This window comes from Ovis aries, chromosome 11, assembly GCF_016772045.2.
Source record: "Ovis aries strain OAR_USU_Benz2616 breed Rambouillet chromosome 11, ARS-UI_Ramb_v3.0, whole genome shotgun sequence".
NCBI lineage: Eukaryota > Metazoa > Chordata > Mammalia > Artiodactyla > Bovidae > Ovis > Ovis aries.
The window spans coordinates 27,124,939-27,140,860 of NC_056064.1; the positions used below are offsets into that span (position 1 = coordinate 27,124,939).

The 15,922-nt window shown below is 53.2% G+C and overlaps 4 protein-coding genes and 4 non-coding genes across 11 annotated transcripts; 7 read left to right on the forward strand and 1 right to left on the reverse strand.

The window, feature by feature from the left end:
- The first annotated feature begins 162 nt into the window (after nucleotides 1-162).
- On the forward strand, nucleotides 163-8,746 carry EIF4A1 (eukaryotic translation initiation factor 4A1). Of its 2 annotated transcripts, none has more exons than XM_012185671.5 (11): nucleotides 163-438; nucleotides 1,593-1,641; nucleotides 2,064-2,196; nucleotides 2,659-2,798; nucleotides 3,748-3,916; nucleotides 4,254-4,363; nucleotides 4,528-4,671; nucleotides 4,759-4,896; nucleotides 4,989-5,078; nucleotides 5,336-5,415; nucleotides 5,523-8,746. In XM_012185671.5, exons 2-11 carry the CDS (start codon nucleotides 1,618-1,620, stop codon nucleotides 5,665-5,667), a joined length of 1,173 nt encoding a protein of 390 aa, XP_012041061.1. In that variant the 5' UTR covers nucleotides 163-438; nucleotides 1,593-1,617; the 3' UTR covers nucleotides 5,668-8,746. The 2 variants fall into 2 exon arrangements, with proteins under 2 accessions (XP_012041061.1, XP_012041059.1); XM_012185669.5 differs by having other exon boundaries at nucleotides 163-199.
- LOC114117084 (small nucleolar RNA SNORA48) lies at nucleotides 2,231-2,365 on the forward strand. The gene has a single exon (XR_003590875.1). It is a non-coding gene; the product is annotated as a small nucleolar RNA SNORA48 (small nucleolar RNA).
- On the forward strand, nucleotides 3,090-3,234 carry LOC114117085 (small nucleolar RNA SNORA48). The gene has a single exon (XR_003590876.1). It is a non-coding gene; the product is annotated as a small nucleolar RNA SNORA48 (small nucleolar RNA).
- LOC114117101 (small nucleolar RNA SNORD10) lies at nucleotides 4,026-4,166 on the forward strand. The gene has a single exon (XR_003590891.1). It is a non-coding gene; the product is annotated as a small nucleolar RNA SNORD10 (small nucleolar RNA).
- On the forward strand, nucleotides 5,124-5,267 carry LOC114117063 (small nucleolar RNA SNORA67). The gene has a single exon (XR_003590855.1). It is a non-coding gene; the product is annotated as a small nucleolar RNA SNORA67 (small nucleolar RNA).
- SOX15 (SRY-box transcription factor 15) lies at nucleotides 6,121-15,845 on the reverse strand. Its single transcript, XM_004012667.6, has 2 exons — nucleotides 14,859-15,845; nucleotides 6,121-14,225 (listed from the first exon to the last, which is right to left on the reverse strand). Exons 1-2 carry the CDS (start codon nucleotides 15,389-15,391, stop codon nucleotides 14,057-14,059), a joined length of 702 nt encoding a protein of 233 aa, XP_004012716.2. The 5' UTR covers nucleotides 15,392-15,845; the 3' UTR covers nucleotides 6,121-14,056.
- On the forward strand, nucleotides 6,696-8,746 carry CD68 (CD68 molecule). 2 transcript variants are annotated; one of them, XM_060395411.1, is made up of 6 exons: nucleotides 6,696-6,827; nucleotides 6,905-7,365; nucleotides 7,527-7,646; nucleotides 7,766-7,838; nucleotides 7,952-8,122; nucleotides 8,265-8,746. In XM_060395411.1, the coding sequence occupies exons 1-6, from the start codon at nucleotides 6,779-6,781 to the stop codon at nucleotides 8,306-8,308; spliced, it is 918 nt and encodes a 305-aa protein (XP_060251394.1). In that variant the 5' UTR covers nucleotides 6,696-6,778; the 3' UTR covers nucleotides 8,309-8,746. The 2 variants fall into 2 exon arrangements, with proteins under 2 accessions (XP_060251394.1, XP_004012715.3); XM_004012666.5 differs by having other exon boundaries at nucleotides 8,408-8,746.
- MPDU1 (mannose-P-dolichol utilization defect 1) lies at nucleotides 10,462-13,850 on the forward strand. 2 transcript variants are annotated; one of them, XM_004012665.5, is made up of 7 exons: nucleotides 10,462-10,575; nucleotides 11,674-11,739; nucleotides 11,925-12,057; nucleotides 12,399-12,484; nucleotides 12,605-12,723; nucleotides 12,884-12,994; nucleotides 13,121-13,850. In XM_004012665.5, exons 1-7 carry the CDS (start codon nucleotides 10,473-10,475, stop codon nucleotides 13,241-13,243), a joined length of 741 nt encoding a protein of 246 aa, XP_004012714.3. In that variant the 5' UTR covers nucleotides 10,462-10,472; the 3' UTR covers nucleotides 13,244-13,850. The 2 variants fall into 2 exon arrangements, with proteins under 2 accessions (XP_004012714.3, XP_042112563.1); XM_042256629.2 differs by lacking the exon at nucleotides 12,399-12,484.
- Nucleotides 15,846-15,922: the final 77 nt, after the last annotated feature.

The window sequence follows — 15,922 nt, forward strand, 5'->3', positions numbered from 1 at the left end:
GTTCAAGTTATCCAATGGTGGCTGCGTGCCAGGGCGCCTACGAATTGACGTCACGCAGGGTTGCTGAGAGGCGGCAGGCGGGGCCGAGGCGGTCAAGCCAATGTGATGGCTGGGGCGGGGTCGAGCGCTCTATAAGTTGTCGATAGGCGGGCACTCCGCCCTAGTTTCTAAGGATCATGTCTGCGAGTCAGGATTCCCGGTAAGAAAGATATTTGCAAGAGGTTGTGGCTACTTACTTTGCTACCCTTTTCGAAGACTCCAGTGGGGGGAGTTGAGGCCCCCCCAGCCCCAGGCCCCCCAGCGTTGAGGGGAGACTCAAGACGGGAGGATCCGTCGCGTGGAGGGGGGGGGGGGTGAGGGGCGGGTCCACGACCGACGTTGCCGCCAGGCCTTGGGAGAGGCCGAGGACAGCTCGGCTTTCGGGACCTAGCTCGAGAGGTTAGTGAGGGATCCTCGACCGACGCTGTACGCGAAGCCCCGTCACTGAGTCGGGCGGCGAGGTCGCGACTTTTAGTGGGGAAAGGTAGAGGCGGGCGTGCGTGGCCCGAAGCCGCTGGTCCGATTGCCTCACTGCCGGAGGGAGGGCTCGCGCGCTCGGGGTTCCGGAGGATTCTGACGGTACCACTCGCCGAAGGCGGGGGTCCCTGGGTCTATAAATCCAGTCGCTTAGTCGCGTGGAGCTATGGGTCGGGGGAGAAGAAGCCGGCCGTTCAGTGTGCTGGTTTTCTTGACGGCCAGGACCGAGCCTAATCCCGAGGAGCGGCCGCGTGAGGCACCGGGAGCCCACCCGGCGCCGGGCGGGCGGGTCCATTTTGCCGCACAAGTCGGGCAATTGGCAAACTGCGGATGGGCAGGTCCACTTTCCTTCAGGGGTGAGCGGCCTGAGGTATGGGAGGGCGACGCCATTTCGCGACGGGGGCGGGCGGGATGTGGATTGTTCCCTGTAGTATGTGTGGCGGGGGAGGGGGGGCCGTTGCCGGGTGGTCGAGGGAGCAAGCACATGGCTGCTCGAGGCGTTCCCCTCCCCCAGTCCGCTTCGCTGCTAAGTGTTGTGCAATCTCCCCATTTGCTAGCTCGGCTGGGGCTCATTGTGCGTGAGGCCGCCACCGCCCGCGGCCTCCCACATCCGGGCACTGTGAGGGGGGGAGATGGGCTGGAGGGAGTGGGGGAGGTGCGGGCGGTGTGACGTGGGGGGAAGGGGATGTCCTACCCCGGCGTCTGGGAGGTGGAGGGCGGGATTTCCGGCAGGCAGGGGCCACGGTGGGAGGTGCACGCGCTTGGGTTTGGAGCGCCGGACCCGGGACACGTGGGCCGGGAGGCAAGCACCACCTTAAGCCACCCCTTAAGCGCAGCGCAGTTCCTTCCAGCCTTTGGGTCTTAACGGAGCGTTACTCCATCGTGTCGGGGGTGGCTTGGCCTGAGCCGCTCCCGGGATGGAGCAAAGGCTTGACTCAGTTGTAAAATGACTTGCGTCTTACTGGAACTCGTGGGGGTGGGAATAGGGAGTGAAGGCTGATGGCATCATGCAAAGCCGGTTGCTGGTAGGAAGAGATTGTCAGGATTTCTACATACTCCTGTTTTTAAACCAACAGATCCAGAGACAATGGCCCCGATGGGATGGAACCCGAAGGCGTCATCGAGGTGAGGCTGGATCCCTCCCACCATTATCTTTCAACTCTGGGAAAGGCAGTGCTAGTGGCATTATTTCGATTTTGCACTGGGGGTCAGTGAATAAAACCAGAACCCAGGATTCAACTGTACTACTTAGCTTAAAACCCCCAGATAGGTAGGAAATATCTAATTCCTTTATGGTAGTACATAATACTTACTGTTTGAAACATGTCATCCAAATTCTGTTCTCCTTTGTATTAACAGCCAGCTTCACTGTTTACAGGTGGGCTGACCCCCTAGGGTGGTTTCCCAGGCTGAGTAGAACCAACCAGCTGGCTTCCTTGGGTTAAAGAGAGATTGTGGGTTCTGAGATGTCAGTGCAGGTAAAGGGGCTTGTTTGCTCTTATACAAGAGCACAGCCCCATTTCTCTTGATTCTTTGGCTTCCTGCAGAGTAACTGGAATGAGATTGTCGACAGCTTTGATGACATGAACCTCTCAGAGTCACTCCTCCGTGGCATATATGCCTATGGTTTTGAGAAGCCCTCTGCCATCCAGCAGCGAGCCATTCTTCCTTGTATCAAGGGTAAGATCCCTCTGCCCTAGAACAAGTTCTGAACCGTCCCTGATCTGGGTAGAGTGGCACCTGGTTGGTGGCGCCTGTCTCATATCAGTGAGGGACAAAACAACTCCTTGTTTATCCCAGCTTGGCTTTTGCTCTGTGCCCATGCCTGGTTCATGCCCTGGACACATCGATTGACTGCTGGTTTAATCTCTGAGGTAGTGTTTTGGCCATATCATGTTGGCTTTTTACAGCTGTATTTCTAGACTAATTTTGTTGCAGTACTAAATGACTGAAACTTGGCCTAGTTTTCAGTTCTGTTCCTGTTTGGGTACTACGTTGTCAAAAAGTCTGAAGCACTTACTGCTGAGCACATAACATCTCTGTTGGTCGCTTATTGATCTCATTCAGCAGGGCTTTTGAATGTCCCATGATTCCCAAGAATGCTTTCTACCATGTCAAATTTCTCTCCCAATTTGTGTTTAGGTTATGATGTGATTGCTCAAGCCCAATCTGGGACTGGGAAAACGGCCACTTTTGCCATATCAATTCTGCAACAGATTGAATTAGATCTAAAGGCCACCCAGGCCTTGGTCCTGGCACCCACTAGAGAGTTGGCCCAGCAGGTGAGTTTACTTTCCTTCCCCTGAGGGGCTCATTTAGAAATGATCTGCAGAAACCAGAAGTATGTACCCTAACTACCACTGATTTTAGAACTGAAGTAAGGGGAAAACAGGTGATGTGAAGTCGGTTGATGATATCCAAGTCTCAAGACTTACTAGGTTAATTATAAGCTTTTTTTTTTCTTACACTAAACACTATAAGCATCCCTTACTCCACCCATTTCCTGAGTCAGATGAAAAGGCTGCTGGGTGGAGCCTGGCTGGCTGGGCAAGTTTGGCCATTTTATGAACAAAACTCCCTGGCCATGGGCAAAGAGGCACCTGATTGGTGGTGTTGCTCTTATATCAGTCAGGGGCAAAGCAGATGTCTAGTCCTTTGTTCATCCTAGCTTGATGCCTGGATTGGTGGCCAGAGCTGTTTCATGCCTGGGGCACATAAAATGTAGGGCTGTTTTCCTTAACCTTGAAAAGATCAGAAACCTGTCTCATGAACTGACTGCTAATTGAGTTTAAGGGGATGCATTCTTGTAATCTTCTATGGAGCTGTCATGGTCATTGTGTGTCTGACTTCTGAACAAAGATAATGTAAGCAAGAAGTTACCGTAAAGCTCTCCTCGGGGGCCTTAGGGTCCAGAATATGATTTGAAAGTGAATATCTAACATAGATTCTATGGCAGGAGTACAAGAGGATACAGGCGACCGACCATACAGAAATTATTTCAGGGCTATTTTTGTGAATCAGTGTGTACATTCAGGAGCCATCCTGAGTTCAAATTCTGAGTCTGCCTTTTATCAGCAGAGATCTTAATCTTACATGGTATGTTTACCGGTTTCTTGCTTGAGGGGTTAGCTTAATAGCGTTAGGTCTCAAAGAGTTGGAAAGAATTGAGTGTTTAAAATGGGGCCTGGCAGTTGGAGCTAATATACAGGCACTGTTCTTATTCTGATTCAGATACAGAAGGTAGTTATGGCCTTAGGAGATTACATGGGTGCCTCGTGCCATGCCTGCATTGGGGGTACCAATGTACGTGCTGAGGTGCAGAAGCTGCAGATGGAAGCCCCCCATATCATCGTGGGTACCCCAGGCCGTGTGTTCGACATGCTTAACCGGAGATACTTGTGTGAGTGCATCTGCTTTCTAGTCCTCTGGGTCACTTCCATATGCATGCTTTTTTCCAGTTTCTTAGTTTGGTTATAATTTCATTCCCAATGATATCTTCTGAAAGAGCTGCTCTGTGATGAACTCCATGCGTGTCATCTGAGCCTGGCTTCTCTGTCATCTCAGCCCAGGTAGTGTTCTACTTCCCAAGGCTGTTGTCTTGCCTGGAAAGGGGATCCCAGGCAAAGGATCAACCTTTGTATTCTGAGAGCAGACTGCCTATCTGTTCTTTATCAGGATAGCTAGGTATATTTCAGATTTTTAAGTAACTACCCGTTGGTGTTTCCTTTTTCTTGTAGCTCCCAAATACATCAAGATGTTTGTACTGGATGAAGCTGATGAAATGTTAAGCCGTGGATTCAAGGACCAGATCTATGACATATTCCAGAAGCTCAACAGCAACACCCAGGTGAGGACAGGACATTGGGGTTGTCTTGCTTGTATGGCTGATAGCTTTGCATATAGGTTGTGGTATGCTTGGGGGTGATGATAGAAGAGCATTTATCAACTGCCAGGGAAACTACGGAATTCTGGAGTATTCCCTACCCTGAAGCTGCTTTCATTTTTAATTAGGTGGTTTTGCTGTCAGCTACAATGCCTTCTGATGTGCTTGAGGTGACCAAGAAGTTCATGAGGGACCCAATTAGAATTCTTGTCAAGAAGGAAGAGTTGACACTGGAGGGTATCCGTCAATTCTACATCAATGTGGAACGAGAGGTGGGGCCCAGTGCAGGAGGCGGGCCTGGTGGTGAGTTGTTGGGTATAGCCCCTGACTGATCTCCCCGCCCCCACCCCCCCCCCCAGGAGTGGAAGCTGGACACACTGTGCGACTTGTATGAAACCCTGACCATTACCCAGGCAGTCATCTTCATCAACACCCGAAGGAAGGTGGATTGGCTCACCGAGAAGATGCATGCCCGAGACTTCACCGTCTCTGCCATGGTGAGGTTTCTCTACATTGTTTACAGAGTATTACAGCCAGTTCTCTCAGAAGCAACAGACCCACCCTTTACACATTTCATTTCCTGTTTTAGCACGGAGACATGGACCAAAAAGAACGCGACGTTATCATGAGGGAGTTCCGCTCTGGCTCTAGCAGAGTATTGATTACCACTGACCTACTGGTGAGTAGAGGGGCATTTGGACAAGACTGGAAGGAAGAGGAGAGAATCCAAGGTGATTCCCTCTTCCAAGGGGCCTACTAGTGCCCCTCTTCAGGAAAGTAGCAACTTGGAATAAAATCTGGCACGCCTCAGGTTTCTGAGGAAAAGGGGGTGTTTATTTCCTTTGCCTTCCTTTGGCTGCCTACATGTATGGTTAATTCTGGATAGACTTGTGCTTTCTCATTCATACCCTGAAACTGCTTTCTTTCTTTACATAGGCCAGAGGCATTGATGTACAGCAAGTTTCCTTAGTCATCAACTATGACCTCCCCACTAATAGGGAAAACTATATCCACAGGTAAAAGAAAATCTGGTCTTGTTAACCAGCCCAGTCCCTCTCTTGCCCAGTCCTCCCTACAGAGAAGCTTCTGATTTTTCTATTTTCCTTATCCTCACTTGTTCCAGAATTGGTCGTGGTGGACGTTTCGGCCGTAAGGGTGTGGCTATTAACATGGTGACAGAAGAGGACAAGAGGACTCTTCGAGATATCGAGACCTTCTACAACACCTCCATTGAGGAGATGCCCCTCAATGTTGCTGACCTCATCTGAGGGGGGCTGTTGTGCTACCTAGCACCAGCCAGGGATGAAACCTTGGAGGGGGCTGAGGAGCAGCAGGAGGGGGGAGGGAAGGGAGCCAAGGGATGGACATCTTGTCATTTTTTTTTCTTTTTTTTTTTCTTTGACTCTTTGAATAAATGTCACTTTTTGAGGCAAAAGAAGGAACCGTGAACATTTTAGACACCCTTTTCTTTGGGGTAGGCGCCGTCTTCTTCTCCCAAAAACACTAATCCATTTCCCTAACCTAGTCAACCTCGAAACCCCAGAGGCTCTCCCACCCCAGCTGAATTCCTCTGAAAACATTCATTCAGTAGGGGCTACAATTTTGCTCCACCTCATCTGCTGGGCCAAATCTGGAGGGCAAACCCCTGAGTGAGGTAGCCCAGGGGATTGTCCCCAGGCGGGGGGCGGGGGGGGGGAGCAGGGGAGAGAAAATGGTAGCCATTTTTACATTGTTTTGTATAGTATTTATTGATTCAGGAAACAGACACGAAATTCTGAATAAAATGACTTGGAAACTGCCTGCCTTGGCTTCTCATTTCTTCCCTCCTCTTCCCTCCCACCTGCTGTTGGGTACAGCTGTACTGCCCCCGCCCCTGCTAATAGTTAACTTTCTGTTGCACTGGAAAATGGTCATATTAACCCGGGGGTATGACCTTTACATAGGGGTTGAGCAAGGACCATCATAAGCACCTCACATGTCTCAGCAAAGAGGAAGTGATGGAGGGAAAAGGGAGTGCTACATCCTAGTGAGCTCTCCCATAGAGGGGCTGCTGCCTCTGTAATCACTTGTTGCAACTGCTAAGCATATTTTGCTGAGGAAGACAAATCCATAAGGAACAACTTCCCCAAAACTCCCCATCTCACTACCCACATGATTCTGCTAGCTCCTTTGGTGACACCACGGCCAATCATTTAATGACTAAGAGATCACGGTGGCTGGGGCTGAGGTGCCTGAGTCAGGCTGGGGGTGGGATCACCTCGAGTTAACAGGAAGTCAGAGATTTCCTCTTTTTTCCAAACAGAAGGCAGAGGGTACAGGGTTGGTGGAGCAGGCAGCTGGTACTAACACTGCTGGACTTGGGGTGAAGGCTGTTCTGTCATGAGGTTGGCTGTGTTCTTCTCTGGGGCCTTGCTGGGGCTACTAGCAGGTAAGGAGGAAGGGGATGGGGAGGCAGCCTCTGGGAAGAAGCCCGCCTTGGGTTGCTAACCAGTCTTTTCCTCAAAGCCCAGGAGACAGGGAATGACTGTCCTCATAAAAAATCCGCCACTCTGCTGCCATCCTTCACGGTGACACCTACAGCTACAGAAAGCACATCAAGCCCTGGAACAACTAGCCACAGAACTACCAAGAGCCACAGAACCACCACTCAGAGAATCACCACCACCATGCATACAACCAACACCACAGGAACCACCAGCGGCAAGTCCCCAACAGCCACTCATAGTCCTGCTACCACCACCAGTCATCAAAATACTACAGTTCATCCAACAAGCAACAGTACTGCCACAAGTCCAGGACCCTCCACCAGATCCCCCCACCCAGAACCACCACCCTCTCCAAGTCCTAGCCCAGGCTCCAAGGAGGCAATAGGAGACTACACTTGGAGTAATGGTTCCCAGCCCTGCGTCCGGCTCCAAGCCCAGATTCAGATGCGAGTTCTGTACCCAACCCAGGGTGGAGGAGAGGTAAAGCTAAAAGACTGGAGGACATGAAGGGAAGGGGCTGAGGCCTGATATTCAGAAGTCGGGGAGGAAGAGCAGTGAAGACAAATACAGATTGAAGACAAAGGGAACATGGAATGGCAGAGCTGTGCAGTCTTGTGACCTCTCATCTTTAACTTCTACAGGCCTGGGGCATCTCTGTACTGAACCCCAACAGAACCAAGGCCCAGGGGGGCTGTGAACGTACCCATTCCCACTTGCTCCTCTCATTCCCCTCCGGACAGCTCAGCTTCGGATTCAAACAGGTACTAACCCGCATCCCTCCCTGTCGCCCTATCCCTACCAACCTCTTGCCATACTCCTTACTCTATACCTGGATGCCACTCTCCCCTGCTGCCCTGAGTCTTCCTGGTCACCTCCCCAGGATCCACTGCAGAGCACAGTCTACCTGAACTATATGGCTGTGGAGTACAACGTGTCCTTCCCCCAGGCAGTGCGTGAGTAACCTCCCCTTTCTCACCACTTGGTACTAGATATTTGGGTTCCTGAAGGGACCCAGGCTAGTGGGTGGAGAAGTGGATACGGCGCTAACTCTTCCTCATTCTTTTAGAGTGGACATTCTCAGTTCAGAACTCATCCCTTCGAGATCTCCAAACCCCCCTGGGCCAGAGCTTCAGCTGCAGAAATGCAAGCATCATTGTTTCACCAGCTTTACACCTTGATCTGCTCTCCCTGAAGCTACAAGCTGCTCAGCTGTCGCCCTCAGGGGCCTTTGGACCAAGTAAGACCTATTTCTTCCCTCCTCGAATTTTCCCATTGCACTGAAAGCCCCCACCCAGGCTTATAATATCCCTCCTTGCACCCCCAAATCTCCTCCCTCAAGCTTGTCACAGCTGGGGTAACTGTCCTTCCTCCTCCATAAGGCTCTCCCCAGGCTCCCGTTTCCCGCTCTGAGACATCTAGGTGAGCGCCTCACCAATCTCTACTGCAACATCCCCTACATTCCTTCCTCCCACCTTGATCCCAACCACCACCGTGACACCCACTTGACCTGTCTTTCTACCAGGTTTCTCTTGTCCCAATGATAAGTCCATCTTGCTGCCTCTCATCATCGGCCTGATCTTACTTGGCCTCCTCACCCTGGTGCTTGTTACCTTCTGCATCGTCCGAAGACGCCCACCCACTTACCAGCCCCTCTGAGCATTTTTCTCAATATTCAGGGCACCAGGAGGTGCTTTCATTTCTCATCACTCAACTGACTCAAAGAGATAAAAGTTATCATCCTTCCCTGTCTTGATGAACAAAGAAATAATGCAACTGGGAGGGATGAGGGGAAAGATGTTTACTAAATATGACTGATTCTCCATCTCCCATGGGAAAATAATAAAATTTGCTCAAATCTTTATCCCTGGTTTTCCTTGTCCTTCCTGCCAGGATTAAAAGCCGTTAAGTTTCTTGTCACACACCTTTTGGTACCTTCCATGGTTGAGTCTAAGGGTCCTAGAAACAGCTCACCAGGAGCGATGAAAATGTCACTGTGTGGTACAATGCCCTCATGGATTCCTCCTTCAAAGTCTGGCACAGCTGTTGTCAAACTGGCCTTGCTGCCTCCCTCGCTCCTCTTTTCCTGGGGTCTCTGGCTGCTCCAGTTACCTCTCCTCCAATCCAGGGGAGCCACCCATCCCAGCAGCCTGTCAAATGCCCTGCCCTACCCTGCCCTACCCACTGTGTCTGGGCTAGCGAACAACCCAGATTAAACTCCAGCTGAATCTGGGATGCTCCTATCTCACATGCAAAGGATTTTCATCTACCACAGGAGCAATGCGTACTCTGACTTCCATAAAATATCCTCTATGCTCCTAGGCAACCCACAGTCCCTGGTGGTGGTGCCCCCTAGTAGTGGTGGGTGGCACCCCTAGGACAGCCCCAGTGTGGATTCTAAAAAGGATCTCCCCGACCGCCCTAGCCTGAACGACCAGACCAGGGAGTGCTAAATTCCCCTTTACAGTTCATCGCCCTGTGAGCATCGCCAGGGCCAGTATGGGGCCCTTCCAATTGTAGGAGCCTTGTAAGGCTACAGAAAGCAGCCACCGAGACCGGCAGACCCAACCCTTTTGAGGGAGCACGTGGCCGAGACCCAGCAAACACACCACCGCCTCGCGACACCTCGCAAGACCCTGCAGACTGTGGCGCAGGAGTCACCGACGGGTGTGGTACTCCCAGCAGGTGCACAGCCACCAGAGCGCGATGACCAGTGCTATCTCCACCAAGACTTGGTGTCCTGGCACTGGGTGCCAGAAGGCATCGCTACTGCTGGGTAGTCTTGAGATGCCCCTAGGCGAGATGCTAGGGCGCCTCCGTCTGGCCCAAATCCTGGCTCAGCACCTGGTCATAGGAGGCCGAGAAAGGGGCCTTGGCCCAGGGGTGACGCCCTCGGGCCAGTGGGGTGAGAGGGAACCCCGGGGCCTTCGTTTCACAGAAGCGGCCAGGACTGGGCCCGTATGGGAGCTAGGGACACTGCCATCTCCCGAAACCGGGCTCTTCTTCCCCACCGCCTCTACCTCTGCTTCACTGTCCTGGCCCAGCGCACCCATTTGCCTCGGCGAACCTGGGGAGGGAGAAGCGTGGGCCTTGCGCCTAAGGTGAGCGGCCTGGCTCAGACGTCTCGCTCCCATCGGCGCCATGTCCTCTGGAGACACCGAGAGTACAGGAGGTGGAAAGCTACACCGCCCACACCCAACGCCATTTTGGAGACTCACGCCCCTTCTCTCTCAACTTCGAACAATATAGTAAGCTGGAAGAAGACAAGATGGCGCCGAGCAGGAGGAGCGGAGAAAGGAAGGATAAATCTTACTGCGTAAACAAAGGCTCGGAAAATGGAACTGCGCAGGCGTACAGCTTTGGCACGCTTTAAAAATTCGAGCAGCAGGGAGGGAGCGTCCAAAAACGTGGTTTCCAGGCGAGACCTATTTTACGTTAACGAAGGTGGGACGGCGTAAGGAAGAGCTGGGGCGGGAGGCGGGGCGCGGTCCTGCTTAGTGGCGGGAAGGCGGGAGGCGGAGGCTCGGAGCGCGCGTGCGCACTGTCAGTCAATGGCGGTTTGAGGGATTGGCGGAAGTTGACTTTGCAATATGGCGGCCGAGGTAGACGGGACACTTAAACGGGTGCTGGTGCCACTTCTTTTACCTGAGAAATGCTACGACCAAATTTTCGTCCAATGGGACTTGCTTCATGGTAAGTTTTATTTTGCATCGGGTCAGAGTTTTGCGCCAGCGCTCTCCGGCCGTAAAGGGGCCATGAGTGCGGACTAAGTGACGGCGGTATTTCGGGCGGAAGTCGTGTCTGAGAGGGGCGGAAGTGTCTCGGGCTCCGTAGAATGAGGACTCCGTATTTGGGCGGGAGGAGGAGTCGCCAGGTGGGGGTACTTTGCTTTAGCGACCGATGACAGACGGAAAGACTCAAATTTTACAAAACACAGTTTAAGATCTGATTAGATCGTTCTAACATCTAATAAATCTGTACACCTTCAGGAGCAATGCTACAAATGATTCAAAGCCTCTTCTGAATCGAGGCCTTCTGTGGCACCCCCAAGGCTCCTGCCATCCTAATGGCTTTCCTCCCAGCCTCCACGTTTGCTCACGGTGTAATTTTGGACTTAATTTGTCTGGCTTCCTTTTTCTATTTGCTAGGCAACGCCACAGCCAAAACCCTCCTCTGACATCAGACCTTCACAGTCCACCCCAAGTTTTTTGGTACCGCTCAGTTCTCCCGGGACAATGTTTTAGCAGCGTTCATGACCCATGATAGTCAACTACCACTGGGGCAAACACTTTGGGGGTGGACTTCCAGGCTGGAGAAGTTGTTGGTAGCTAGAACATAAAAGCAAGCCGTGTAAGTTCCTGAGTAGGGGCCAGGGACAGTGTTCGAGAATGAGCGATATAAAGGAAACCTATCCTTGGAGAGAAAAGACTTGTGGATTGCCTACTTGCTCACAGGCGGGGAATAGGATCAGAGGACTCTTGGGCCTTGTTCAGCTCTACACAAGGAAGCAGTGGAGAGCCTTGGAAGTCAGATGAAGGAGTTTAGGTGTGATGGGCAGGGAACGGAAGAGTGGGTCAGAGGAAAGAAAAGGTAAAAGCTGTTTTGAAGAGTCACCTTGTCTGAACGTGATATGGTTTGGAGTAGGAAGAACTAGGCCTTTTTCACCTGCCATCGGACCACCCAAGATTTCCTTTTGTGGGTATGTCAAGATCTTAAAGCACTTAAAGCCTTTAGGCCTACAAGTCCTGGCCTGGGTTCCAGAGGTCTCATCTGCTTAATTTCTCATCTTAGTTCCCTGCCTCAAGATTCTCCTCAGCAAAGCCCTGGGGCTGGGCATTGTGGCTGGCTCACTTCTGGGTATGTTTCTTATCATCTTCAATTCCTGCTGCTGGGAGGTGGGTGGAGTGCTGAGATAACAAACTGAATGGGTCCCTTAATTAGAAGTGGGGTTAACATGCCTCCAGGTCTGCTCTGTGGCTGTTGTGCTGTGCACCCAAGGGGTGTCAGCTCCTCAGCCCTGCCTTCTCATCCTCTTTTCCCAGTAAAACTACCCCAAGTGTTTAAAATACTGGGAGCCAAGAGTGCCGAAGGATTGAGTCTTCAGTCGGTAATGCTAGAGCTAGTGGCGTTGACTGGGACCATGGTCTACAGCATCACCAATAACTTTCCCTTCAGGTGAGGGAAAGCCTTCCTGCCCATTATCTCCAAGGGTAAATGCTCACAACTCTAGTGGGGGTTAGAGGGAGGGAGGCAAAAGGGCAGGAAGGCTTAAACCTTTCTGGAACTCGAGTCATCATCTATGGTGATGATGAGAGGAGGTGAGCAACCCAAGAACACCCAGTTTCCAATCCTGAATCAACTGCATGGGGGCTGCCCGGAGGCAGGAGGTAAGGGACCAGTAGGGCTGTGGTAGATAGGGAATAATCAGAATTGTGTCCCCAAGATGGATGGGCTCTGGAGGCTTTCCCTGCCTCTTCCAGGCCTGCCTTTCTTCCTTCCAACTCTTGACTCTGCAGCTCTTGGGGTGAAGCCCTGTTCCTGATGCTCCAGACAATCACCATTGCCTTCTTGGTCCTGCACTACAGAGGACAGACTGTGAAAGGTGCTGAGGATTGACCCAATGGCTGGCTGCCAGCTCTCAGGAACCTTGCTGGGAAGGCAGGCTTGGGGAAGCCAGGGAACTCAGAAGTTGACAAGGACTCCTTATTTCCCTGTCTCCCAGGTGTTGCTTTCCTAGCGTGCTACGCCCTGGTCCTTCTGGTGCTGCTTTCACCACTGACGCCCCAGGCTGTAGTCACCCTGCTCCAGGCCTCCAACATGCCTTCGGTGGTGGTGGGAAGGGTGGGTGCTGGGAACAAGGGAGAGGATGTTGGGAAGGGGGCTGGGTAAAGAGTAGAGGAGAAACCCAAAGTTTGCAGGGGGTGGGACTGAGAATAGAGAAACGACACGGGAACATAGAGTGAGTTCAGATGACAGAACAGTGTCTCAACTCTTCCCTTAGCTGCTCCAGGCAGCCACCAACTACCGCAATGGGCACACAGGCCAGCTCTCAGCCATCACAGTGTTTCTGCTTTTTGGAGGGTCCCTGGCCCGAATCTTCACCTCCATTCAGGTGAGTGCACCTCCTCCCCTCTAGAGGGCACCATAACTTCAGTTTACGTCTCCCTGCCGGAGGACTTCAGGCTGCCTCTTTTGGAACCCTTTCGCTTAAGTGACCCTAGCTGTGTCTCTCACCCAGGAAACTGGAGACCCCCTCATGGCTGGAACCTTTGTAGTCTCTTCTCTCTGCAATGGCCTCATCGCTGCCCAGGTCCTCTTCTACTGGAATGCCAAGGCTCCCCAAAAGAAGAAAAAGCAGTAGAGTTGAGTGGGCTCCCCGAGTACATTCCATGTTTCCATTCATCCACTTAGCCTTGGGGTCCTTCCCATCTGGATCAGTTTGTTGATGTGACTTTTAACCATTCCCCGTTCTTCTGCAATTGCAACTTTGATTGGCCCAGATCCTTAGGATGGGGTAGAGATTTTCAGGCTGACATTTTAACATTGTGTGCTGCTGTCCTGTGTATATGCTCTGGAGTCATTTAAACATTTGGCTTAAATTCTTCCTTTAGCAGAAGTTTCTAGCTAGTTAATTTATTCTGGGCAGAAGTCTTACCCTGTCCTCCCCATTTCCCCACTTCCTTTCTGACCCTGAAGGACAGAGCCTGGACAGTGGAAGAGACCAGGTGCTTATGGTTTCCTTTCTCCCCCAGCCTGGCTCAGACTGTCTCCTGGACCCCAGTGCTTGGTGGGGGGGTAGGGGGAAGGGGACAGAAGAATGACTCAGGCAGGGCCCCGGGGTGGGGTGAGGAGGTTCCTGCTCTGGCAGGTCCAGGCGGAAGGGAGTGGAGACTGCTGGTTCCTGCTGCAGTAAAGGGGAACAGAGATGGAACAATAAAGACTCAGAGATATGGTTTAATTGTACAAAACTGTATTCTGCCTACAAAAAAAAAAAATCTGTGGGTTTTGTTCCCCCTAGCTTTCTGGGGTTTGAGGAGTACTGCTCGTCTCTGAACTGTGGTCCAACACAGTTCTAAAGGATTTGCAGCCTGGGAGGTGGTGGGGGGGGGGGGGTGTTCTGGGTAGAAACAGAAAAGGACTGGAAACCTTTCTGGGCGGTCCCTGCCTGTGAGGGTTAGAGGTGGGTTAAGGGCAAGGGGGTCCCTGAGAGGGCTGGGTTGTACAGAGGGGGAGAGCCTGGGGGTGGGTAGGGGCTGTAAGCAGGGAGTAGCTCCCCCTGGAGCCTTGGGTTACTCTGGGGGAGAGAGCACGGCGAGGGGCCCTCCGGTTTACAGTGGGAAGAGCTGCAAAGAGAAACACTGTGGTTAGAAGGCATTTGCTCCCTGGGTTGCAGGTGCCAAGTAGGGTCCCCGATTCGCATGTGGGGGTAGTTCTGACCAGTTCTGCACCGACAGGTAGAATTAATCAGCCACCCATCTATCCCTGGCTATCCGGACCCCCCCAGAGTACCAGTGATAGGGAAGGGAACCCCAGGATGGCTTAGAGCTGCACCACCACCACAACCATGTCAGGGCATGCTCAAGTGTGAGCTTGCGTGCTGCGCGCCTGTTTTTCTCTTTTGGGGCGGCAGGCCAGGAAGAGGTAGAGTTGGGCTTGGCCTGTCCTTGCCCCGGGGCTGGGAGAGGAAGCCGGGTCACACGAGGGCCAGAAGCGGGGGCCGGCGGTGGAGGGGGCAGGAAGGATGGGAAATTCAGGTAACTAAAACAGTCACATCCAGGTTGCTGCTCTTGCAGTGTCACCACCAACAGACTCTGATGGAAGAAAGACCCTGGCTCCCCTGAAGTCTCCCACCCTTCATGGGGCACCCTCCAAATTCCTCCATGAGTGTCCCCTACTTGGGTGGGCTCAGGACCCCTGCCAGCCAGGCTCTAGGCCAGGGGCACAAGTTTCTGTCATCTTGTTCCCCGGGTACTCACCCATAACTGCCAGGAAGGTAGGCTGTCGAGTAGTTGGGGGGCTGGTACCCAAAGCCTCTGCTCCCCTGGTTGGCTGCATATCCAGGCCCCCAGACTGGCCCGCTGCCAGCCACGCCGCCGCTTCCTTGGTTGAAGTGGGGCGACCCGGCCCCCGCGTTCTTGGTCTTGCGCCGGGGCCTGTACTTGTAGTCAGGGTAGTCGCGCAGGTGCCGGGCTCGGAGCCGCTTAGCCTCCTCCACGAAGGGCCGCTTCTCATCCTCGCCCAGCAACTTCCACTGCGCGCCCAGGCGCTTGGAGATCTCCGAGTTGTGCATCTTCGGGTTCTGCTGCGCCATCTGGCGGCGCTGGGCGGAGCTCCACACCATGAACGCGTTCATGGGCCGTTTGACCTTCTCCAAGGGAAGCCCCCTGGAGACAACTGTGCTCCCAGCGTCCTCCCGCTCCTGGGGGCCCGAGGACGAGGAGGTAGGGGCCGTGGGAGTGGGAGAGTCCAGGTTCCAGGCCTGGTCGTGTGAGGAGCCCGGTACCGCCATGGGGGGGCCGAAGGGAAGCCTTCAGAGGGCGTTTCTACAGGCCCTCCCCTCCGAAGTGAAACGTTGATCCCCAAACCCGGTATCCTAAGTGTCTTTCTAATCCGGAGTCGTTACAGAGAAACTCGTGTCCTTTAAAGGTATAAACCGTCCCAAGTTCAGAGTCCTTATAATGGAGCCCGTACTTCCAACCAATCCGGAACTTCTGCGGAGTCCAGCGCAAAAACCGCTGCCTGGTACCTGCTCCAGTACAGGTTTTGCTCTTTCCTTGTGGCTGCGAGGTTCCCGGCGACCGAGTCTGGCTCCCACTGCCCGCTGCCCGCCAAGGGCCCGGCTTCGGTGAAGGCGGTAAACCTCTGCGGTCGGGGGTGGGGGGGGGGGGGGTCCCGCAGCTGCCAGGCAGCTTAGCCCAGGTACCACGGCCCTCTCTCACCTGGTCTCAGCGTCTGTGGCTGGCGGGTGGGCCAGGCTGGGGAACAGCTTTTAACGACTGGCTCCACCCCACTCCCTCCCAACCGACCGCGCCTCCTTAAG